The sequence below is a fragment of the Oryza brachyantha genome, chromosome 1 (assembly GCF_000231095.2).
Source record: "Oryza brachyantha chromosome 1, ObraRS2, whole genome shotgun sequence".
Lineage (NCBI taxonomy): Eukaryota > Viridiplantae > Streptophyta > Magnoliopsida > Poales > Poaceae > Oryza > Oryza brachyantha.
The window spans coordinates 7,889,980-7,913,769 of NC_023163.2; the positions used below are offsets into that span (position 1 = coordinate 7,889,980).

The following is a 23,790-nucleotide window of genomic DNA, read 5'->3' on the forward strand; positions in this document are numbered from 1 at the left end:
CCTCCGTTGCTTTTCTACTCCACCGGCTCCCGTTGCTTTATTTTCTCTTAGGCCCGGTTTACTTAAAAAACATGGCATTAAATTTTTTTAAGTCTAATTAGCACGTGATTAACCATAAGTGCTACAGTAATCAATATAGTAATCAATATATGATAGTAACATATTAATTAGGCTCAAAAGATTCATCTCACGGTTTCCAGATCAAATCTAAAATTTATTTTATAATTAAACTATGTTTAATACATCAAATATGTGACCGTATACGTCTATGTGGGCCGGCTACCTCGATAGCGGCATCACAGTCGGGAGGTGGAGAAACGGAAAGGCAGCTCGATCCAATCACGTCGTTTTTCTTGTCAAGTGCTACAATGCTCCACTTTAGTCATCTTTTTGGAAGCCATATATATCTCCCGTGATTTAGTGTAGCCCTTGCTTCGTACTATAACACAAAACTTTTCAAAATTATTTAAATATATATGGGATACTATTTAAAAATGACTGTATTATATAATAAAATAATCAATGTGTTATCTATCACTTTTAAAAATCTCAAAAAATACTTAAAAATCTTCAAAAATGAAAAAAATTTGCATGCTACAAGATTTTGATACAAAAATCTCGTGAGCCATATAAATCAAAATTTAAAGATGATTTGATATGTTTTTAGACCCCGGCTCACGGAGCAGCCCATGAGTTACAACTCACCGTAGCTAGACTATATATATACACACACACACAAATCATGTATATGATCCATAGATGAAGTCTTACCTTATAATATGATGCGATAATAATTAATACTATTTTTTATGTGTTATTAAATGACATTTTAACTTTTTAACACAAGTTTCACGATTTGTCTTGTACAAAAAGCGTACCAACTTCACCTGATCAAAAATATTTATCGTCTAGTGTAAGATTAGTTAAACTTCTAAAATTTTGATAACTAATTTTATACTAAAATAAATAATAGTATATAATAATTTTATGGTATTATGCATGGTTGCACTTTTTTTTGAGAAGAATCCATATGTATCTTTTGTCTTCTATTTAAACCAAGTATTAAAGAAATTATCGATGGTTGAAATTTTAGAAGTTTGACTAAATCTCGTTTTAAACGATAAATATTTTTGACCGAAGGAAGTAATTATTATTTATTTGTTCAAATTAGATTTATTACTAAATATATTTTAATTAGGAAAATGCCCGAATTGCACCCATAAATATGGATGTGTGTGAATTATCCCAATGAACCCCAAAACATACATTTTTCAACATCAACTGGCAATACCGAGTGAAAAATCCCCTCGAGCATATTTTGAGACCGGTTTTGGCTTATTAGTACACATGATAATTTTTCAATAGCCACGTGCACTAATCTAAGCCAAAACCAGCATCAAAGCTGCTTGAAGGGGTTCTCCATCCGATATTGCCTATGAGGGTGAAAAATGTTTGATTTTGGGTTGGTGGGTGTCATTTGTACTCGACTAATAGTTCAGGGGTGTAATTTAGACTTTTTCTTTTAATCGTAATTTAGACTTCTAAAGCCACTCCTATATTTACACAATTTTTTAGCAAAGGTGACTCGATAAAATGTGTAACAAAAGTCAATAACACCATCTATTAAAATACATATATAATACGGAGGGAGTAATAAATAAATAAGGTAATAACTAAATGTAATATTTAGTTTGGGCACATGCATGCATGAAGATAACATATATTATAAAAGTAAATATTTCACAACTTAAAATGCACGGTTAATATATTTGATTTTTGATATTTTACAAAAAATATTTGATAATGACCTTGAATTTATTCCATAAATAAATATTTAAACACAATTTGGATAGAGATCCTGTACACTAGAGCGGTGGGCCAGCTCTTGGCTGGTCAAGCGACTGCATAGTCGCCTTGGCTTGATGCCACCGCTGGCTTCCCCATTGGCGGCAATATAGGCTAGAGCTAAGCACTTGAAAAACAATCTAATTTACCCCATATGTATTTCCAATCCGAATCACCGCCTCAACTCCAATACCATCTGTTCATCGTCTTCCAACTTTTGAAACCAGATTAATTACCCCTAAGTCAAATTCATAGCGGTTTTGGTCCAATGTGGTGTATGAAAATTGGATAACATGCCATTAGGGCCCACTTGTCAGCAAATTTCCCTCCCACCTTATCTACCTCAATCCTCTTTATCCCTAATCAGCACTGATGCCAATTCCCTTACATACCTGCGCTTCAATGCTGGCTGGCTCTTCCTTCCCAACTCACACCATAAGTCGTTACCTTTTCCCCCTCAACTTCATGGGCATCACTTCCCTCTAGTGAGCTTGGTCTAGTGTATCCTAATGTTGTGAGCTTGATGAGGAGAGGGGATCGAATGGAAGCGAGAGAGCAACATCGAGCTCATGGATGACAACAACAATGCCAGCTCATGGAGAATAACATTAGCATGAGGCTGACCAAGAACAGGCTCTGGCTACAACTCACAAATGTGCATTGGAGGTTAGTCATGAACAGGGGCAAAGGCAAAGCAAATCCTGCCAGATCTAGCATAAGGCCGAACGTAGACATCAAGAAACATATCAATGAGTGAGCAGTGGTGGCCAACATCTAGATCTCCATTTGGCGTAGTGACCTCTCTCCCATCGACAGTGCATCGATCAATGGTAGGCCCAGGGGATCATGCAAGCCTTCATCGCATCGAGGAGCAATGGACATGGTCACTCCATGCTCGAGCAGTCGAGCGTGATACAATTGCATGTTTCTAGTTCGATTGGGATATGGCTCAGTTTTTCTTATAACATTTTTCTATGCATGTTGAATTTCTTATATTGTTTTTACTTGGTATGGTGGTTTTCATTTCCATCCATCAGGATTTTTTTGAAGAAAATTTTTTTATGTGCACGTATTAGGGAGGATATAGTGATAGCGTGAAACCAATTTTTACACAATGAGAGAGATAGGAGATCGAATAGAACTCCCATTCTAGATTTGTATGAATATCGCTAATTGGATGGCCACATAGGGCATAAACCACTTTATATTGGGGAGGAGACATTTTGTCCTATTCAAATAGTTAAAGCAAGTTCAATAGGATAGCCAACTATTGGCTTCAATTCATCTATAGTCAATCTAATAGTCAACTCATATAATAGTTACCTACAAAACATCAATGCATGGTCTCGCATGTCATACATACATTTTGCCTTGAAACCTGTGTGCAGCTAGCTACAAATTAGTAGCCAGCCTCTCTTCTTTCTCCCCTCTTATCTTTTTAAAATATGTTTATAGTTAGCTTATAGCCAGCTATTGTACTTGCTCTTAAGAGGACTGCTATATTTGAGTTGAGGGGGAATCTCATCAGAGAAAACCGTTTAGAACATAAATCAAACCTTTTCATGAAATGTTTTATCACAGAAGGATTAAAAAAAGGTAAATATTTCTGCTACTATGACTATACGCACTAACTTATGTTAAGAGTGTCAACATCGTTATAGTGCTTGATAAACAATAAAATTAGATGATCTGCATTAGGGATGTATAATTAATCAACTTTAAGGATGACAATGGGTCGGGTCAGGTACAGGCGGAGCAAGAACATGCCCGACCCGATATCCGCCCATAAATATCCGACCCGTACCCAAATTGTTTAGCAAGCAAAATATTATACACATATCCATACCCGGCGGAGGCTCGGGTACCCACTGGTTACCCGATGGGTATTTTGAAATAAAACACATCCTTAGTTTCTTATCCAATATACGTACAGATACAGAAAATAGTAAAGGAAACAATGAACTCAAAATTATAAATAAAAGGAACAACTATATCAAAATCATAGTATCACACTTAAAAATAGTAAACTACTAACCAACCATAGTATCACAATGAAATATATATGGTTTTTTATATGGGCCATTTAGAAAAACATGTAACCGGGTCGGGCGCGGGTTACCCGCAGGTAAAAATTAAAACCCGGTCGCTACCCATTAGGTAGTCGGGTAGCGGGTGAGTACGTCCACCGGCAAAAAATTATGTTCACACCCATGCTCGTCGGGTCGGGTATCCACGGATACCCATACCTATGGGTAAAATTGCCATCCCTAATCAGTCTGACTTTTTACGAGCTAGCCTGTGAAGCTCGATAACAAGCCATATCTCATTTATATAACTTTTGATAATTTTAAATTTACTATTTTGTTGTATGTTGACGTAATACTAACCAATGTTGATAAATAACTCACTGATAGAAATACATTGTATGTAAAAGAAAGATTAAACACTGTTCCTACCATTTTGTATCGTAATTTTTTTGTTATGTCTATATTGATTAAGTAGGTTGTGTTGATTAAGTAGCTTGTGGGTTAGCTCTTAATTCACAAGCTAAAGCCTAGCTCGACTCGATTCGTACGACTAAGAGTTCAGGCTGGATCTGATCCGATCCGAGACTCTTAGCTCCATACAAGCTAATTCAAACCGCGAGCAGAATTGAGCCTTTTCTTTTCCATCCTTTCTACACCACTTCTTTTTTATCCAACTGTCACTACAGTGACTCTTCAGCCGTCACTGTAGAGTGCCGGTTATCCCATCCCAAGTACTGAAGTACGTATTCGTTAGCTAGGCCGGCCTCGCCGCACGGGGCCGGCTGGCGTCACACGGCCAAGCTCGGTTAGCGGTTAGCTTCCCGGGCGCGCATCCGCGCCCGCGTGGTACGGCTTTGATGGTGGATGGGGATGGATGCCGCCGATTTGACGCGGCCGCGCGTGCGTGTGGCCCACCGAGCGCGCACCGACCTCCGCACCGCAACGAACGACTACCCATCGATCGATATTATCGGATCAGATCGCCACTACCCCGTCGTACGTGTTAATCCACCATCACCCAATGGTTTTTTCTTTCTTTCTTTTGACTATACTGTGCCTCGCGAAAGCTACGGAGGCATGCAGCCGCTGCTGCTGCTGCTGCTTTCCACCGTCCCGCCCGGCCGGCTAGCTATCAACCTATCAGCGACATCAGAGGACGAGAAAAGAAACGCAAGGTATAGGCTCCATCCAACCACGCCGTTTTTCCTCTCGATCGCGAGGGTTTCTTGTGGAAGAAAAATAATCAGAAAAGCGAAAACCTTTCAGCGATCGCTGTTTCTATTCTCGAGCACAAAGTATGTACATGCTCTACCACTGTACCTTAGCGCTCTCGTGAATTTTGTTATGATTTGTTTTATCACTGAATATAATTTAAACCAATTTTATATTTTTATATTTGTATATTTTAAATAACATAAATAGCTAAACATATGTTTGAAATTTAATCTAGAGGGATCCAATCGTACCGTTTTTCTTAACGCGAGGTTTTTGTGTAAGAAAATTAGAAAGGCGAAACTTTTCAGCGATGCTCTTTTTATTCTCGAGCACAAAGTATATGTGCTCCACCACTGCACTTCAACGTTGTTTTCGGGAAATTGGTGTGCTTTTCTCTACGTGCAAGCATATCTCGTGAATTATATATGCGAGCAACAAATAAACTAACCAAAAGTAAGTCTGTTCGGTCGCAGGAAGAGATAATGTAGTATAAGCAGTAGCAGGAGTAGATATTATCACTGTACTAGAAGTACACTCAATGCAGTAGTGTTCCTGAAGCTCTTTTTCTACATCATGCACCTGATGAAATTTATTGCTACGGCGAAAAAAAGGAAAAAGTTGTGGCACACGACGGATTGATGGAGTGGCCAACTTGGTTAGGTATTGCGACGGCCAATTAATACGCAGGAACGTGCTGTAACTGTAATCGAGCTCGATCACGCTGTGGAAGTTACTAGCCCACAATCGAAGCAAAAAGATTTCTCATACGTAAGCAAGCACACACACACTACACCCTCTTTATGCTTGGCTACCGTGCAGCGAGGTGGTGCTGTTTAGCTATCCTAGTTGAGCAATTAACAGCTGATCACGACCCGCGATCCGGATTATTAACCTGCCCTAATTAATCAATCAATCGGATGGACGTCCAACCAAAGAAACACGGGTTATTTCTTCCTCCTCTTCTTGGTGTTGTTGTTCTTCTCTCAACACGCGTGCGTCGCTGGTTGGCTCGCCATGGCTATAAAGTCCGAGGTCGGCTGCCCCCCTTGATGTCCACTACCTGAAGCAGCCGTGACCACACTGCTTCCACAAGGCAGCAGCTAGCTAGCTAGCTATAGCCGTGCGTGCTGCGCTGCCTGCTGGTGAGACACAGCGCTCCTTCGAGAGAGGCCATGGCGAGGCGTCGCCATGCCTGCTGTCTCCTCCTCCCCCTGCTGCTGCTGACACAGGTCGTTCTTCTTCATCTCGCTGCCGGGAGCTTGGTTGATGACCTTCCTGCCGCAGCTCATCGCTCGCCGAGGTTGGTAGCGCCACAGAGAAAGCTGCAGCAGCTCCCGAACCCGAACCCACGGCCGCAACCATTGCCACAGCCGCAACCACTCCCACAGCCACAGCCACAGCCGCAACCACTCCCACAGCCGCAGCCACTGCCACAGCCACAGCCACTGCCTCAACCTGACCCGAAACCGCAGCCACTTCCACTGCCAGGCCCAAAGCCCCAACCCTTGCCGCAGCCTGACCCGAACGCGCCACCGCTACCTCTGCCGCAGCCTGACCCGAACGCGCCGCCGCTGCCTCTGCCGCAGCCGCAGCCCGACCCGAACGCGCCGCCCCTGCCTCTCCCACAGCCCGACCCGAACGCGCCGCCGCTGCCTCTGCCGCAGCCTGACCCGAACGCGCCGCCGCAGCCGTTGCCGCAGCCCGACCCGAACAACCCGCAGCCTCTGCCGCAGCCCGACCCGAACGCGCCGCCGCAGCCTCTGCCGGACCCGAACACGCCGCCGCCTGGGCAGCAGATCAACGCAAAGATAGGGGCGACGCCGGTTTCTGTTGGTGGAGCCAGCGCCACTCTACGTTCATATGGTGTAATATACAATCTCGTGCCATTGTTGTTCGGCATGTTCTTCTACATGATTTGAGAGCACGTACGGTGAGTCCTTGTTCTTGTACATATGCGTGCTGAGTTACCATTTGTAGATTTTGGTGTACATACACATTGATTGCCATATTGATAGGCTGCTTGTGTTTTGTTCTTTTATTTTGTATATGAGAGGGAGGTTTGCTATGTAGTGTGCTGGCTTGTACCATGATATTTTTGTGTATGTTAATACACAGATATTTACCTTTGTGCACACATTTGGTGCTTGTGGTGTGAAGTCTGTCTTCTTTACTTCTCAACTTATATTCAGTTTGATGGCTAAAATGCTCAATCCGTCAGCATCGTTATTTCCTTTTCAAGCTATTATATATACAGTTGGAGCGAAACATAGACGGGTAATTTTTTTTAAAAAAAACAAAGATATAGAAATGGGTAAACTGTCATGGTCAAATGGTCAAACCACATACTGTGACGAATTAATGTCATATAGCTCATCTGCTGATTGATTGGCACACTGACGAACTTATTCAAACACCGTGGCCTCGTGTTGATAAAATTTGCAAGAGTACATGCAAATAATGAGAATTGAGGAACCAAATAAGTTTGTCTTCACGAGCAGACGACAGCATAATAGACGTAAGGCGGCAGGCACTATTGGAAAACCATAATAAGGAAATAGACAAAGGGCGGCTTACTGTCGACGATCAGCTGGTCACGTTTCATTAAAACGAGATCACAATCAAAGCATCAACCACTGTTCACAATCCGGCACAACACTTTTACCCTATAGCAAAAGAGACTTCGGAACATATGCACGTTTCAACCGGGCAACTGGCCGTCCGGCAATGAACCCTGCCCGTTGTAAGGTATACCACATATTTGCAAATGAAAAATAATTTATGAATAAAATTTTTATATACATGTTCTTAGCGATCTAAAAGTCAAGGCTGAAAAATAAAGTTCGGTATAAAAACCCTAAAATCAATTCTAAATTTAACTTTAAAAATTTAAATATTAACTTATAAGTATAAACACAGTCCTGCTATATGTATGACTCAATTATATTACCTGCGTACGACTAAATACTACAACCATTGATTAGGCAAAGGGGGTCAAGTGAGTGACGCTGTAGCCGTTGATAAATTGGCTTGTACGTAAGTTGGATAGTTGAGTTGTACACATTGCAATTTCTATATAAATAGAAGAGAAAACATGGGGGTGATTAAATGGGATTGTGATCCCTCTGCAGTCGACTTCCCTCTACAACCGCCACTGAAATATAGTCCCGGAAGGTGCTGGGCCCACACGTCAGCGACAATATTCTCTGCAGTCGACTACAGAGGATCCGGTTCCGGTTAAATGCATGTTGTCATGCCACTGTGAAACCAGCGATAGAGGTGGTTCACGAAATTTCCGTAGCTTTTTTTTAACTCTTCTAGAGAAGAAGGTAACGTGAGGTATCACTATACCAACTACGGCAAAAAGGCTCCATGGAAAATTTTACTAAACGGATGATGGCGTGCAAACTTGCAATAGGGTGATCGAGGCAGAGCAGATCACAAGCTAAGCTAGGGAACATAACCGGAAGCCCCTCCGTGAAGTAAAGGCATCGGAGAGGAGGAGAATGGCATTAACCGACCACCGGCTGCTGATTAGTTTGGTCGCACACAAAACGCGGCTTCGGTCGACGTTGCGTCGTCGTCTTCTCGGTCTCCGTCGCGTCGCCCACCGGTTGTCTGATCGTGGAGATGGACAGCAGCGGTAGCAGCAGCAGCAGCGAGAGGAAGAAGGGCCCGGCCGGGACCGCGACGGCCGCCAGGTCGACCACCGTGTCCTTCTCCGCGCCGTCGTTGGCGGCGGCCGGTACACGCCCTTCTCGCTGGCGTAGCGTCGTGACGACGGCTACGAGACGGCGCCGGAGCCGGAGCCGGAGCGGCCACTGCTGCTACAGCATGACGGCCACCGCCACCGGCGCCATCGACGAGGACGGCGCGCCGGTGACGGCGACGGCGGGGGCCATGCCGGCCGGGGCCGTCAGGACCCTCCTCGAGCGCAACGATTTCTACAGCCAGGAATGCAACACGCACGGCGAACAGAACGACTCCTCATGATTCTCTTCGCTGTGTGTCGTTTTCTTCTTGTTTCTCATGAGCAAATTGTCAATTGGGTGATCGAAGCTGTATGTGTAATGCATTAATGTATTTGGTGAGAGATGTCAAGAAGAAAATGGGTACATCACGGTACCAACCTAACCTCTCAGACGCTGAGAGCGTATCTTGCATCCCACCTGGTGAGTTAAGATGAAACCAACAATGATTTCAACATGTCGCTAGTCTGCCAACAATTTGGACATTGCGAAGACAGTGCGAAGAGAGAAGCAAAATTGACTGTGAAGCGGAATGTCCTGACGGCCTGAAAAATATGCCCAACATATAGGTGACAGACATACAGCAGAGGGATTATATGCCGTGGTTAACTACTTACTCCAATGCTCCACTTATCCAGAAAAAGAAGACATAATTACATGCTTTGAAGGCATTGATAATGAGACAAAATAACAGACTACAGATATTATGAAGGGATTCTAAAGTGGAGCTAAGTAAGTAGCAGTTCAGCGAATAGGATAGTTAAAACTTCAGTATTCATTAGACACAAGAATGTTCAGCAGCATGTAGCAGTAACAGACGAAGGCCTAAGAGGGCCTTGTCAGTTTTCATGAAGAATTAACTACCTTCCTGTACCACCAAAAACCAATGGTTAACATCATCTGGAAAATCTCTCAAGCCTCCTACGGCGAATCTCCTCGACTGAGAGCTCTCCGTTCTGTCCAGCTTGGAGGTGCTGTCTGCGGGAAAAAGCACGGTCCTCACGTGCAGTGCTGCACATTTCACAGATATCTGTTGAAGGCGAGTTGTCATAAGTGCAGGTTGAGCATCTCCATATACCTCGACCAGTCTCTCTTGGTGATGCACGGTGCCCAACTCTGCCCCGACTCGCGGTGTAACCCTGACGACGGCCAGACCGGAAAAGCTTCTGAACAAAACCTACTGGCCAGCTCACAACCTTTCCGATTCCTGAAATGAGAAGAGAAAGAGGGTCTGGCCCTGAGAATGATCGCTTAAGCCAAAGGTAGGCCAGTCCAGCAAGTATTCCACCAAGATGGCCAATAAACGATGTCCCAGGGATGAAAGCCTGAATGAGTAGTAATTCAGCCCAGGCAGCATACTTTGCTGGAATAACCATCCCATGAAGAAAGACAAACTCGTCTGACCAGGCATTCAGCACGACCTTCATACCAAATAGTACTCCAGAGAATCCAACAGATAATTGATCATAATAAGCCGCATCATTGCCGAAAAGCAGTAAACCTTTGGACAAAAGTATCGTGATGCCTTGAGACAGGCCAAGCAATGCAGCAACCATAGAGGCAAACTCAACACTACCCATTGACGTTTCAAGCTGTATGCCCTTCCACAAGAGAGATGTCATGTTGTAGAAGAAGTGAGTCTCGCTCAAGTGGTAGAAAGCTGACAAGAAGAAGCGTGTAAGGTCTCCAAACTGCAACAAGCCAACAGTTATCATTGTGTTTAATCAGATGGAACAAACAGATCGTAATTTCAAAACAGAAAAATGGAAAGGATAGGAATTTCAGTTGGAACTTGCAATTATTCCAGCAATATTTTAGAGCACATGATGTGCATCCTACTTGGAATTACTCCATCCTTTTCATATTATGAGTCACTTTGGGTTTGTCCTAAATCAAAACATTTCAAGTTTGACCAAGTTTATAGAAAAATAAAGCAACGTTTTCAACATAAAATAAATGTACTCTAAAAATATATTCAATGGTGGATTTAATGGAACTAATTTGGTGTTGTAGATGTTAGTACATTCTTCTATAATTTTGGTCAAATTTAAAGATGTTTAATTAAGACAAATCCAAAGTGACTTAATATGAAATAGAGGGACTATTTTCCAAGATTACTAGCTTACTAGCAAATCTTAGAGAAATAATGATGCACAGGAATATCAAGTGAACTTTAAAAACTGAACATTGATATCTTTTAGTTATTTCAGATTGGACATATGAATATCACACACACATATTTTTCTCGAAAAATAATCTCATTATATTACAATTTTATCAAGTTCTTGAAATGCTTTGCAACAGAAATTAGCAGTCAAAGTTACATTTTGAAGACTATGTCGATGTCCAAAACAATGTTTTCATGACCAGAGTATATTTTACTAAGTTGAAACACATGTAGGATGAACTTATGTTCCGTGTGAAAACTCGAAAACTTGAAGGTTGATGCTTTGTGTGGCTACTAAGAGTAAATACTGCAACAGGAATACTGCAGCAGGAAGGAAAGGGGTTGCTTTCTTCTGTTAATCTGCTGCCCAAGCCTCTACTTGTTTCTTCCCCTTTACCAATACAAACATTACGGTAAAGCAATCAGCAACTATCCCCAATAGACGTGTGCTATTCCTAAATTTCTTTACAATTATGCAGTACCTGCTACCAATTTCCCCCAAAACAGCTAAAATTGCAGATGATCAAGCAAATTGGTATCGTCCACTACTAGCTAAAATCCGTCAGTAATACTACAGCCGGAGGCAAAAGCGTCCACCTCAACTGGCGCGCACTGGAATGGGGATTGAAGAAAGTATTGGATTTTGACGCGGATAAATTAGGAACCAATCTACAGTTTCATACATAGCCTCGCACCCAGTGTGGATAAATGGGAAAGTAGGGAGTGCTGGGGACTACCTGGACGATGAGGTGCGGGTTGAAGGCGACGCGGTCGAGCGTGGGGAGGAGCGCGTCGAGCGAGCCCGGGCGGAGGTACACCAGCGTGTTGGCGGCGATGAGCGCCGCCGTCACGGGGGGCCGGCTGGCGCCCGCGCGGCCGTACTCGAGCAGCACCTGCAGCGCCAGCAGGGGGAGCATCCCGCTCGGCCGGCCGCCCCCGCCGCCGGCGACGCGCCGCCGCCCGCTGCTCATCCCGGCGCCCATCGCGGGGCGGAGGCCGGCTGGCTCGCTGAGCGGTGGGGACACCGAAGGCTGAAGTCGGCACGACACGCAATCGTACAAAATTCCCTTCTGCTCTCCTGGTTTCCTTTTATTTCTGGACGGGTCGTTTTGGCTTCTTTCTTCCATCGCAAGAGACGCCCGGAGCAATCCTGATAATTCTCGCGCAGGCTGCTTGCCCGGTCCGCGGTATGCTTCTTCCTCTCCAAGTCCAAGCTGATTGCGGAAGAACTAAGCCACAAAAAAATTTAAAAAACAAAAGTGATATATGCGTAAATTTTTTTTTTAGGTTTAGGGCTTATATACCATGACATCCCATAATAATTTTATTTATAAACCTTTGAGATAATTTTTCTAACATCGGAACCTTTTGACCGTGCTACTCCGTCTAGTATTATTATCATTTACGGTTTTACCATCTGTTCTAAATCACATCAGTATATATACATATATACATCAACAGAATCACTATTAAGAATACAATGATAGAAATCAAATTCTCAATAAAGAATAAAACGATACTTTAACGACTAACTTAACACCGTTAGTATACTCCATTCAAAAGAGGGCTAGCATGTGGATTGAGTTAAAAAAACATGGGTAAAAATAAAAACCTAAAATAGAAGGGTAAACAAATCAAAATAAGGTCAAGAACAAATTGCCCATAAAAGAAGTTTAGATGAAAATATTTACATAAGATGTTTCGTAATAAAATTGCCCATTGAAAGCAGGGGATGTCTAGATCCGACGCGTATGCACCAAGAAGAGGCCGATGAAAAGTTCCAACCTCATCGGGGTGTGGAGGTAGTAGCCCAGGTGGAAGTGGAGCTTCAAGGCAGCAGAGCCAAGCAGCTATGACATGCACGCATGCTAGCCAAGCCAAGTTCGTCGGCGAGACCAACTTGTCGATGACGATGACAAGCTTGGATGATAAGGGTGGATCTAGAGGAAAGACGTACGGTCACTGGGCTCAGGTCACTATGGCAACAGTAACAAAACCAGTAGAAGTTTCGGTAGACTAGTAACATTCATAATATGCTAAAAGATCGTAAAATTGTAACAAAATACAAAATCTCTGGAAAAAAGTTACCTATTGTAACTTGTCTTGCGATTTTTGTTCTATTGAAAGAGGCTATCACATCCTCATTTGGAATTATAGCTAGAAAATATGGCTCTGTGAAGCATCCAATAATTGCGGCATGCCATTGTTTCCGAACACCCTGTCTCACATACAATAATTACACTTTCTAGCCACAATTTACGTAACTTGTGGTGCTTATTTTATCCACCACACTTTCATTGGTGCATCAAACTTTACTTAAGTTAGATGTGATAAGCTCAATCTTGAACTGATAGACGCATACTCCAAAGTGGGGACGCTATCTAGAAGAACTAGCAAAACAAAGCTATCATGACCTTAGTTTATTCAAATCTGATAATAGTTGTCATACAAAACAAAAGGACTGCGATTGAAGCAATTTACTTTTACATATGAAATAGAAATAATCAAGAAAGTTAATTAGGTGTAATGGGATTGTATATGTTGGACTTCTGTGTAACTTGCAACATTTATATATTGTGGTATTTATTTAACTCAGTGTGGTAAGTACTTGTGCTCCATGTGACGGGGAATTATTGTCGTCAAATTTAACTTGGGGAATTACTCCCTCCATTTCATACGTAAGACGTTTGACTTTTTTCTTACAATGTTTGACCATTTGTCTTATTCAAAATATTATAGAAATACCATTTATTTTGCTTATGACTTATTTTATTGTCAAAATAACTTTAAGCACAACTTGTCATTTTTTTATATTTGTACTAAATTTTTTAATAAGACGAATGATCAAACGTTATAACAAAAAAAAATCAAACATCTTACATTATAAAATGGAGGAAGAAATAATTAAGATGCCAAGGATGACTAATCTAGAATACAATTGAGGTATGATCCATTGAAGTTTATACATATGGACATGTTTTATCCTAGGTACAACCTATGGTGGAATAGCTAGGTTTATTTACAGGATTAGCTCTGTAAGTTGTTGACTTGTATGACTATATTGAAATTAAACCTATATACAATATGACCTTGACACATAATTCACATATATGTGATATGGATTACTCTTTTCCTTCCAAAATGTAACTACCTACAATGGGCCATTATACTACTAGGATGGATCAAATCTTATTCTAGGTAGCTACAATTTAGAAGTAGAGGGTATTATAATATATATTCATATAACTGAACTGGTTTAAAAGTCTAATAATATATCAGAAACATATAAGTTAACAAAATTATTATAGAGATGACGAGACAAATAACCGGAGACATATACAATCTATCTAGAAGTGGCTATAAATAGATCTTTACCCTCTAGCCTCATTATGTATTGGTGAGCAGAAAAAAAAACAGACAAAGGAGTAGAGGGCAAACTAAACAGATCCACCAAAACCTAACAGTCTGTGAATCTCTTGTGACGAATCAATCCGCTAGGAACGCTGCACATAAACTAGCGGGACGGAGCTATAGATATGCCCGTCTTAAGCAGCACAGAAAGACTTGCACGTAATACGTCAAGGGATTGAGTAGGCCTCGTTCAAAACTGATCCATCTCTATGTAGAAGTTTAGAACTAAAATCCCTTGTAATACTCGTACTACATAGTCAAATTTGAGGTCCATGAGTCCATCTAAGAGGCACCAGGGAGGAGAAGATGACTTTCTCATCATCCTATCGGACAACTAAAATTTAAATTTTAAAACTGTTTTCTCATCCAAATTTATTTTTTCAGTGTTATCTTTTAAGTTGTCTAGAACACATATATAAAATTTTAACTATACATTATACATTATTTAGTCGCTAATAAGCATAATGGCTTATAATCAGTTGCAGATGAGGCGAGCAAGTCATTGTTTTTTTTCAAGAAAAAAAAGTTGAATGATATATTTTTAAATAAAAAATAATTTGTCAATAAGATACATATTTAAAAGTAAATGCTAAAAAAAATAAAGTGTGATGAAAAAAATCCTAAAATCAACTCTAATACTGTAATTGCAAAATTAATTTTTGGCTTATACACCTGGGTAGAAGGGGAAAAGAAAATGAGAGTGCACGGCTGATTGATTGAGTATATATTGACTGATATTTTGAAGTCAGATAACCGATCCCACAGCAGAACAGCAACCACATACAGCCATACAGGAAGCGATTAAATAATGACCGGAGAAGAGTTTTCGGTCATCGCAAGATATGATCCATCAAGCGCGTTACTACTCAACGACCAAACAAAGACGGTATCTGTCGTCGTTGCCTGTGGGCATGTCATTAACTAACAACGGGGAGTCACGTCCTTTGCGGAGAATTCTTGCTAGGATGGAAGCTTTGAAGTGTGTGTTAGCCCAGGGATAATTCTCCGGTGCATTTGTCTGATATACTGTCTGTAGATAAAAGATATTTTTTACTTTATTAATTACTTAATTAGTAATATTTTATAATTTTGTTTTTAATAAAGATCACAGTAAAAAGGACGATATTACCTTTTTAAATTTCTACTGCACCTAATAAATTTGGTAGTATAATTTAATCACAGCGGTCCGATAAAAAATATCATTGATATAGATTAAATTCAACAACCAATAAAATACACCGAAAAATTACCCCATATATATATGGTTCGTTTTGGTAAAACAGTTACTCGTACAACTGAAACATACCACGTTAGCAAATCAATTGCAAGAAGCAAAATTGTTGCTATGCTCAGCTAATCAGCCTAATCACATATTCACATCAAGTCACGTGCCTTTGCAAGCGTGCAAACATGCACAACACATATGCATCTATCTAAGCTCAATCAATTACTACTGCCTCCGTTTGTTTGACTTTTCTGTTACAACATTTAATCATTCGTTTTATTCAAAAATTTAGTATAAATATAAAAATTACAAGTCATGCTTAAAGTTCTTTTGATATTAAAGTAAGTCACAAGCAAAATAAATATTATTTCCATAATTTTTTAAATAAAACAAATGCTTAAACATTATAAAAAAAAATCAAACATCTTACGTTACGAAACGAATGGATGGACCAGTGCATAGCTGTTAGCCGGCCCGTCCTAGGAGCGGATTAGCACGATATATATGTCTCTGCACTGCCTGCTGCGTACTTACCGCAGAGCTGCCGGATCGGTTCACTGATGGCGACGACGATGGTCACCACCGGCGGCGAGCACGAGCAGACGGTGTGCGTGACCGGCGCCGGCGGCTTTATCGGGTCGTGGCTTGTGAAGGAACTCCTCCAGCGCGGCTACGTCGTCAGGGGCACCGTCAGAGACCCTGGTGAGTCCATCCACCAGAGCTACTACTCCTGAGAAGCTGCGAAAGTGTGTAGTTTTGGATACGGGCAGTGTCTCTAAAACACAAAGCTTTTAACCTCAAATTCAGGGTAATATCATAGAAATACTTTGCAATAAAAATCAAACATATATATAATCCAGGCATAGACGAGTAAATTTCGCAGAACCCTCAATATATTACGGTTCCTGTGGCACGTAAAGCCTGCAGGTGCTATGGTCTTTGGGTAGGTTTCACAGAACCATACTGCTAACAAAATTAACTTAATATAATAGCAGAATGATAAACAATTAAATTAATGGTTACAACATTTAGAATTTTAGATGATGGATTAAATGAATCTTGAAACTTAAGATATTACCTAAAAGTTTATATGAATATTAAACTAAAGAAAAAATGGTTTAAAGGTGTTGTATTGTGCTACTACATGATTACATGGGGTTATGTGTAATGTGCCAAAACATATGTGGTTTTCTGCAACTTGAATCAAATTAGTATATTTTATAAAATTTGTTCAAAATATTTGATACAATCTTATTTTTAAACTTTCTATTTTGTTTGTATGATTACAGAGGACCACAAGAACGCTCATTTGCACGGTCTGGATGGAGCTGAAAGAAGGTTGTCCCTCTACCGAGCTAATGTGTTGGACTGCAACAGCATTCGTGCTGCGTTCAGCTTATGTAATGGTGTTTTCCACGTGGCATCACCAGTCTCCAATGACCCTGTTAGTTCCAATTTTTTATCTCTATATCTTTTTAAAAGCACAATACAAATTAACATAAATGTTCATAACACGCTCAGACTCATGGACTTACCCTTATGAACATATACACATGCATTGATTCATATCTTTTGAATCTTTACCTTTTTTTTTTCACGCGCTATAAAACACCTTTGCATCAGCTTAACTTTGTGTACACATATATTAAGCCATATAAATCAAAATTTCAAGATGATTTGATATATTTTTAGATCCCGACTCACGGAGCAGCCCATGAGTCGTAACTCATTAGCAAAACTCTCTCTATGTATATATATCTCATGATGTTTGTTTCATATATAGCTCATACAAACCGAATTACTTCAAACGTAGGAACTTCTGCCAACTGCTATCGAGGGAACAAAGAATGTCATCAATGCAGCTGCAGACATGGGAATCAAGCGTGTGGTGTTTACTTCGTCTTATGGTGCTGTCCATATGAACCCTAACAGGAGCCCTGATCAGACTCTCGATGAGAGTTGTTGGAGCGACCTTGAGTTCTGCAAGCAAACACAGGTCCTCTCTCCTTCAACCAATAACAATTATTTAATTGACTATTAAAAACCACCACGGCCAATCTACTACTCAAGACATAGATTAAATAAACATATACAGTGGTGGAGCTAGGGTGTCGTTAAGTTCGAGCAACTCAAATCAGTTTTTGGGTTACCACTCTTTTTTTAATATGTCAATAGCAATTGACATAATTGACAGAATAATTGGTGCAATGGCTGAGCCCAAACGATCATCTGATCAGCTTGGAGGTGAATCCACTGCAGAATGCACAACAGCTAGATCAAGTGATTACTGATTATGTATAAAAAAACCGAAGTGATAAGAAGAGAAATGGGATCAGATACACAGAATCAAAAGATTAGAATAATTTAGGGCTCCTATAAGTCTATGACACGCATAATCGAGAAAACGAAGAACTAGAAATTAAGTACACGAAATTTTAATAGAAATATAAGTAAGAAACAATGATTGAAAATAGCAGTAAAACACATCAGTGGTCATTTGAATAGACCGTAGAAAGAAACAAACGAATCAGAGATGAGAGGGAGTCCGTCTCAAATAAAAGCTTTCCAAGAGCTTGGAGTTCTTGCTAACTAACTTAATTTTCTTCGAATACAACTAATACATACACAGAACTGGTACTGCTACGCGAAGACGGTGGCCGAGAGGACGGCGATGGAGGAGGCGTCGGGGAGAGGGGTGCAGCTGCTGGTGGTCGTGCCGGCCGTCACCGTGGGGGAGATGCTGCAGCCGGCGCTGAACGCCAGCGTCTACAGGGTCGCCACCTACATGAGGGGCACCAAGAGGGCGTACCCCAACGCCGTCGCCGCGTACGTCGACGTCCGCGACGTCGCGCGGGCGCACGCGCTGGTGTACGAGCACCCCGCCGCGCGCGGCCGCTACCTCTGCATCGCCGGCGTGCTGCACCGCTCTGAGTTTGCTCGGATCTTGAGGGAGCTCTTCCCCCAGTATCCTGTCACCACCAGGTACAGCTTAATCAACGACCCCACAAAATGGACATGGTTTTCTCGTACAGTTTTATCGTCCTTAAGAATTTATCTCGATGTAACAAATTTATACTTAAAATTAAAAATTTAGTAATTAGAGGTACCATCAAACTGTCTATACTACTATAAACATAACTAGCGGTGGTGGTAGTAAATCCTACTACCACCATCAACTCTTTGTTATTTTTTATCTATACTCTATTTTTTAAAAAAATAATGATGAATTTCATATATTAACCGTCCACACTAACTAAAAAAGAACCCATAAGATTAATATACCCATATGTCAATAACAAATATACGTAACAATTAAAATATGACACATAAAAAAATAATGTTAATAATATGTTTAGATATTTTTTAAAATTAAATCCTGTTGCAACGCACGGGCAATGTGCTATTATACTTAAAATTATGATATTTTTCGGTGCTTTTTTTAAGGTGATAAAGTTGTTCTTTTTACAATGCTTTTTTTAAATATATGGTAAGACGAGAAGATGACAAAAATATGTGCAAAAAGCTTATTATTGTTAACTGATCTAGGTGTGAGGACAACAGTAAGCCATTGGTGAAACCTTACAAATTCTCTGTACAAAGGCTGGAGGCTTTAGGCATGCACTTCACTCCTTTGAAAGAGAGTTTCTACAATACTGTGATAAGCCTACAAGACAAGGGTCACCTACCAGCAATCCCACACCACCGTTCAGCCATGTGAGTCGTCACCAGATATGGAAGGAAGATTTGAATAAAGTTTGATGTGATTTAATTTGATTATATATGCATGTATGCACTGTGAGAAGGAATGGAGCTGAGTACTAGTGAGGCAATGGTTCTCGTTAAGGTTTTGGAATGGACTTTAGTGCTGAATTTGATACGAGTAGATGTATTTCTCTTGTCAATTTTCTGAAGCGCAACCAACGGACAGTTCAAGACACCGATGCAATTTCCAGTTCAGGTCCCGATCAGTTGGCTAATTGATGATCATACGCCAAACATTATAGTAACCATAAAAATAGTTTATATTTAAATGTTCTATGTTAATCCTACCCTGACAGACACGTGGAATAGATACCTAGTTAAACTAGCCATATAGGCGTCAAGTCAGCCAAAACCGTTTAGAGATCTCTTTTGTGCTGTTTTTGATAGTTCAGAGACCAGTTATATCCGGTCTTACGGTCCGAGGACAAAAAAAAACAGACTAGACAATAAGTTAAGGTATCTCAAGTGGATTTATTCCTACCGTTTATTTGCACAGACACCTTTCCCCTTCTAATTAGGCCCAAGGTAAAATTTTACTGCCTGCTTAGGCCCAAGTAGAAAATTACGACTGGAAGCCGCGGTGTTCTTTCCATGGCCGTCTCATCCCATCTGAATTCACTCCTTAGTAACTTAATTACTAACAGAAAACTATATATGATTCCTTTGATGAGATCTGAATTCATGCATCAGTAACTTAGTTACTGAAAAATCAGGCACAATCAACGAGCGATAATAGTTTTATTCACGAATCTGGGTAAAACTCATCCAAACGGCAGAATTAGCCCTAATTATTTTATTCGCATATAGGGTAGTAGAAATAGTTTTTGCTCGGTATATATATGCTCTCTGGTTTATATTATAAGACATTTTATCAATTTCTATATTTATCTATTTATCAATATGGATATATATGTCTTGATTTATTAGTTTCTATATAGATCTAGAAAATACTATAAAGTCTTACTTATGAAATAGTCTTATGTTATGAAATGGAGATACTAAAATTTTTATATAATACTCCATCTATTCTAATATTATAATATTTTCTGAGTTTGTCTAGATTTATCCATATACTAATGTTTATGTTTTGTATATGTGTCTAGATTTATTAGCACATAAATAAATCTAGACGATCATACAAGATCAGAAAGTCTTTGTAGCATAGAATTGAGATAACAGTAAATATGCCAATAGGTATATTTTTACTTGTGCAGGTCATTGAATCACACGGGTAAACCGAAATTGGGAGCACACAAGCCCAGGACCTCGTGAGGTCGCACGACACTCGCACCGCGTGCTGGAGGTCATAGTGGCCCCCATGGACGAGGACGATTTCTAGACTCGGATAGTAACAACGACTACTGTTTAATTAGATTCGTAGAAAATACGGAGTATGTTTCAGTTATGTTCGGTGCTTATTTCAGTTTATGGTGCATGTTTTTTGCAACATACATTGGAAATGTCATTGGAAAAAACTTGCATCGGAAATTGTCCCTCTGAGAATTTTGATGTCTATAGGATTAATCGCTACTCCTCCATTTAAAAAAAGTGTATTTCTATGATTTAAACTATGTACCATAATTTAAATATTTATAAGACATTGATTCTGATGCACAAAAATCTATATTTTCAGTCAATGGGATACTTGGTGAGGGAATTTAGGGCTCATTCTATTTGAAAGAATTTTGATTCATAACAATAGGAAAAGTAGAGTAATAGAAATGTATGTACACATCAATTCATAGAAATTTTTCAAAAAGGTCAGAGTGAATATAAAATTTCCTTTGTTATCTCTCTACAACGGGTAGAAAAAAATCTTTGGTTTTTCTATATTTCATTCCTAAGAACTGAATGATACTCATAGGAATTATTACTTAGCAAACCAAATTCAAATTTTTTTCTCTAAAACGAATGATCCCTTAAGCAATTTAAAATTCAAATTTTAATCAATCAAATATTGTAAAAGAGTACCATCTCTCTACCTTAGTTGCTAAAAAAAATCTTGATATTCTTATTTTTGGAATGAAGTTAGTATTTCATGATGCGTACTATGATGCCCACATCAAAGTTGTTTTTAGTTATTTAAGAAGCTTTGGGTGAAATAAAAAATAAGGCCCGGTTTAACTTTTTGGCCCGTAGTGGCCCATCTTCCCTATCAGCCTATCAGGCAGTGGGTTCCTCTCTTCTTCCTACAAGACGGTATAATCAGTTTCTATATTTTCAGTCAACTAGTAGCTAATGTTTGTTCTGAATGCTATCAAGTTGAAATGGGAGAGGGGGTGCCTGTAACTTCTCAACGCTCCCCACGTTTCTAGTAGTATAAAGAATGAATTGACTGTGACACCACAGCGCCACAAGTAAAGAAATTTGCAACTTGCGAATATTCCAGTCCATTGAAGAATAAGATCAAAACTATTGTTTTTTTTCCCTCCAACTTGAATGAAGACTGAACTTTTCCATGTGAAGCTGGGGATGACGATCCTACTAGTACTTTGGAAGAGGGCGGTTTTTTCCCATATGGCTCATAAGCTCAAGACATTATTAACAAAAGTTAAAAAAGGTTATATTTTTTTATAGTTGCACTCTTATCAAACCTAAAGCATAAATCGAATGAAGGACACGGGAAAGTTCTAAATAATTGTCAAAATCAAAATTAAATACAGCCTAAATGCCTCTTTGGTTTGGAGGATTTCTTTTTTAAAAAAGAGAAAATAAATTGTTTCATGTGAAATTCCCACCCTAATCATTTCTCTTCTGCTTATAAGCAAAATATAAATTTTTAACTTTAAATATGGATTTATTTTTCGCCAAAGTTTTTTTATAACCCTAGCACGTATGCATCAGTTTTTTCATGATGTATTTTTCGTTTACAGATATGTCGTTTGATAATTAACCTTTTTTCTCATTTGTCGTAACTTGGGAGTGTTTGAAATTGCAGAGTTGACGATGACCCAAATTTATCTGAAATTCTGAACCGAGACACTACCACCCTGGTTCCCAACAGTTGACTTTCAGTCGATCACACATACGTACTTGATTCCAAGAAACCTTGAGCAATTTGGCAAGTACTTCTCCTACTAGTCTAAAAAAAAATACCGTAATCGGTCCACACAAAACGGAACAAATTTTATTGTTTCCAAGGCAAATTAACAAATGCAGCAACACATTGGTAGTAGGAATCAACTGCACGCTACAGACATTATCCATTAGTTATTCCGTAATCAAATGAGCAGAGCAAGCAGAGATGGTTTTGTTGATGAAAGAATGCAGAGATGGCTGATGGAGATTGGCAGGTTCTTGATCGGTTGATTACTTGAACTTGGCCTTGATGGCGTCCACCTCCGCGGCGTCGACGCGGAAGGCCTTGGCGAGCACGTCGGAGGGGACGGGCGGCGCGGCGGCGAAGAGCGTGGTGGCGATGGTCTGGGTGCCCTGGAGCTGGCTGTTGAAGGCGGCGATGACGGCGGCGGGGCCGTGGCCGCGGTTCTGCTGGAAGTGGACGAGCCCGCGTGGGAAGACGAAGACCTCGCCGGCGGTGACGGTCTTGGTGAAGAGCTTGTTGGAGGTGGTGATGAAGCCCACCTCGAGGACGCCCTCGAGGACGAAGATGATCTCGGTGGCGCGCGGGTGGGTGTGCGGCGGGTTCTGGCCCTGCGGCGCGTAGTCGATCCGCGCCATGGACACGCCCAGCGTGTTCACCCCCGGGAAGAACTGCACGTTCGCCGCCGTCACGTTCGACCCCGCCGCGTTGTTGGTGTTGCCCGGGTTCTTCAGCCCCGCGAAGAAGAAGTCGTCCGCCGTCACGTTCGCCTTGCACGGGAACCCGTTCAGCTTGATCGCTGCGTACGAAAACACAACCTCTCAGGTCTCAGCTCGCTAGCTCAGCTCATCATGCTCGCCGTCGCCGGCGAGCTTGGTCATGGGCAGCAAGCAACGGGGGCCAGACGACGGAGCAAACAAAACAAAAAGCAAGAGAGAACAGCTTACGGGACTTCAAGTCGGCGACGCAGACGTCCTGGAGCATGTCGGGGTCGCCGGCGAGCGAGGGCGCGGCGAGCGCGAGCACGACGGCGCACGCGGCGGCCACCCAGAGCTGTGCCCTCGCCATGATCACTCGATCTGTAACTGTACGCACTACAAGCTCACACAGCGCGCGGTGGTCGATTTCAGTGCTTCTTTGCTTTCTCGAGCTGAGGGGCAGAGCAGCTGCTACTTATAGACAGCGCCGATCGATTCTGCTCAATTATTGGCAACCACAGCGAGATTTGGAGATGGGATATAGGCAGAGGCAGACGAGCCGGGGGGAAGGCGACGACGCCGCCGAGCGGCGAGATGGGTTGGTGGAGGCGGCTTCAGGCAGGAACCATTAATTGTTGGAGCCAACCGATGGCG

General features: G+C 41.1%; 4 protein-coding genes across 4 annotated transcripts; 2 read left to right on the forward strand and 2 right to left on the reverse strand.

Moving 5' to 3' along the window:
* Positions 1-6,115: 6,115 nt before the first annotated feature.
* LOC102709613 (protein TsetseEP-like) lies at positions 6,116-7,243 on the forward strand. Its single transcript, XM_040526274.1, has one exon. The coding sequence runs from the start codon at positions 6,260-6,262 to the stop codon at positions 7,004-7,006; it is 747 nt and encodes a 248-aa protein (XP_040382208.1). The 5' UTR covers positions 6,116-6,259; the 3' UTR covers positions 7,007-7,243.
* Positions 7,244-9,317: 2,074 nt separating this feature from the next.
* Positions 9,318-12,092, reverse strand: LOC102710168 (rhomboid-like protein 14, mitochondrial). The gene is made up of 2 exons (XM_006645716.3): positions 11,738-12,092; positions 9,318-10,524 (listed from the first exon to the last, which is right to left on the reverse strand). Exons 1-2 carry the CDS (start codon positions 11,981-11,983, stop codon positions 9,730-9,732), a joined length of 1,041 nt encoding a protein of 346 aa, XP_006645779.2. The 5' UTR covers positions 11,984-12,092; the 3' UTR covers positions 9,318-9,729.
* Positions 12,093-16,183: 4,091 nt separating this feature from the next.
* On the forward strand, positions 16,184-19,604 carry LOC102715891 (cinnamoyl-CoA reductase 1-like). The gene is made up of 5 exons (XM_006644011.2): positions 16,184-16,338; positions 16,926-17,080; positions 17,450-17,632; positions 18,266-18,618; positions 19,183-19,604. Exons 1-5 carry the CDS (start codon positions 16,197-16,199, stop codon positions 19,352-19,354), a joined length of 1,005 nt encoding a protein of 334 aa, XP_006644074.2. The 5' UTR covers positions 16,184-16,196; the 3' UTR covers positions 19,355-19,604.
* Positions 19,605-22,496: 2,892 nt separating this feature from the next.
* LOC102716168 (germin-like protein 1-1) lies at positions 22,497-23,776 on the reverse strand. The gene is made up of 2 exons (XM_006644012.3): positions 23,386-23,776; positions 22,497-23,237 (listed from the first exon to the last, which is right to left on the reverse strand). The coding sequence occupies exons 1-2, from the start codon at positions 23,504-23,506 to the stop codon at positions 22,708-22,710; spliced, it is 651 nt and encodes a 216-aa protein (XP_006644075.1). The 5' UTR covers positions 23,507-23,776; the 3' UTR covers positions 22,497-22,707.
* Positions 23,777-23,790: the final 14 nt, after the last annotated feature.

Excerpts from the sequence above, each read along its gene's own strand:
- LOC102709613 (XM_040526274.1), top strand. The coding sequence starts at position 6,260 with ATGGCGAGGCGTCGCCATGCCTGCTGTCTCCTCCTCCCCCTGCTGCTG.
- LOC102716168 (XM_006644012.3), bottom strand. The coding sequence starts at position 23,506 with ATGGCGAGGGCACAGCTCTGGGTGGCCGCCGCGTGCGCCGTCGTGCTC. Across the intron at positions 23,238-23,385 it reads CGTCGCCGACTTGAAGTCCC|CGATCAAGCTGAACGGGTTC; the intron begins GTAAGCTGTTCT and ends TTTCGTACGCAG.
- LOC102710168 (XM_006645716.3), bottom strand. The coding sequence starts at position 11,983 with ATGGGCGCCGGGATGAGCAGCGGGCGGCGGCGCGTCGCCGGCGGCGGG. Across the intron at positions 10,525-11,737 it reads ACCCGCACCTCATCGTCCAG|TTTGGAGACCTTACACGCTT; the intron begins GTAGTCCCCAGC and ends GGCTTGTTGCAG.
- LOC102715891 (XM_006644011.2), top strand. The coding sequence starts at position 16,197 with ATGGCGACGACGATGGTCACCACCGGCGGCGAGCACGAGCAGACGGTG. Across the intron at positions 17,633-18,265 it reads AGTTCTGCAAGCAAACACAG|AACTGGTACTGCTACGCGAA; the intron begins GTCCTCTCTCCT and ends ATACATACACAG. Across the intron at positions 18,619-19,182 it reads CAGTATCCTGTCACCACCAG|GTGTGAGGACAACAGTAAGC; the intron begins GTACAGCTTAAT and ends TAACTGATCTAG.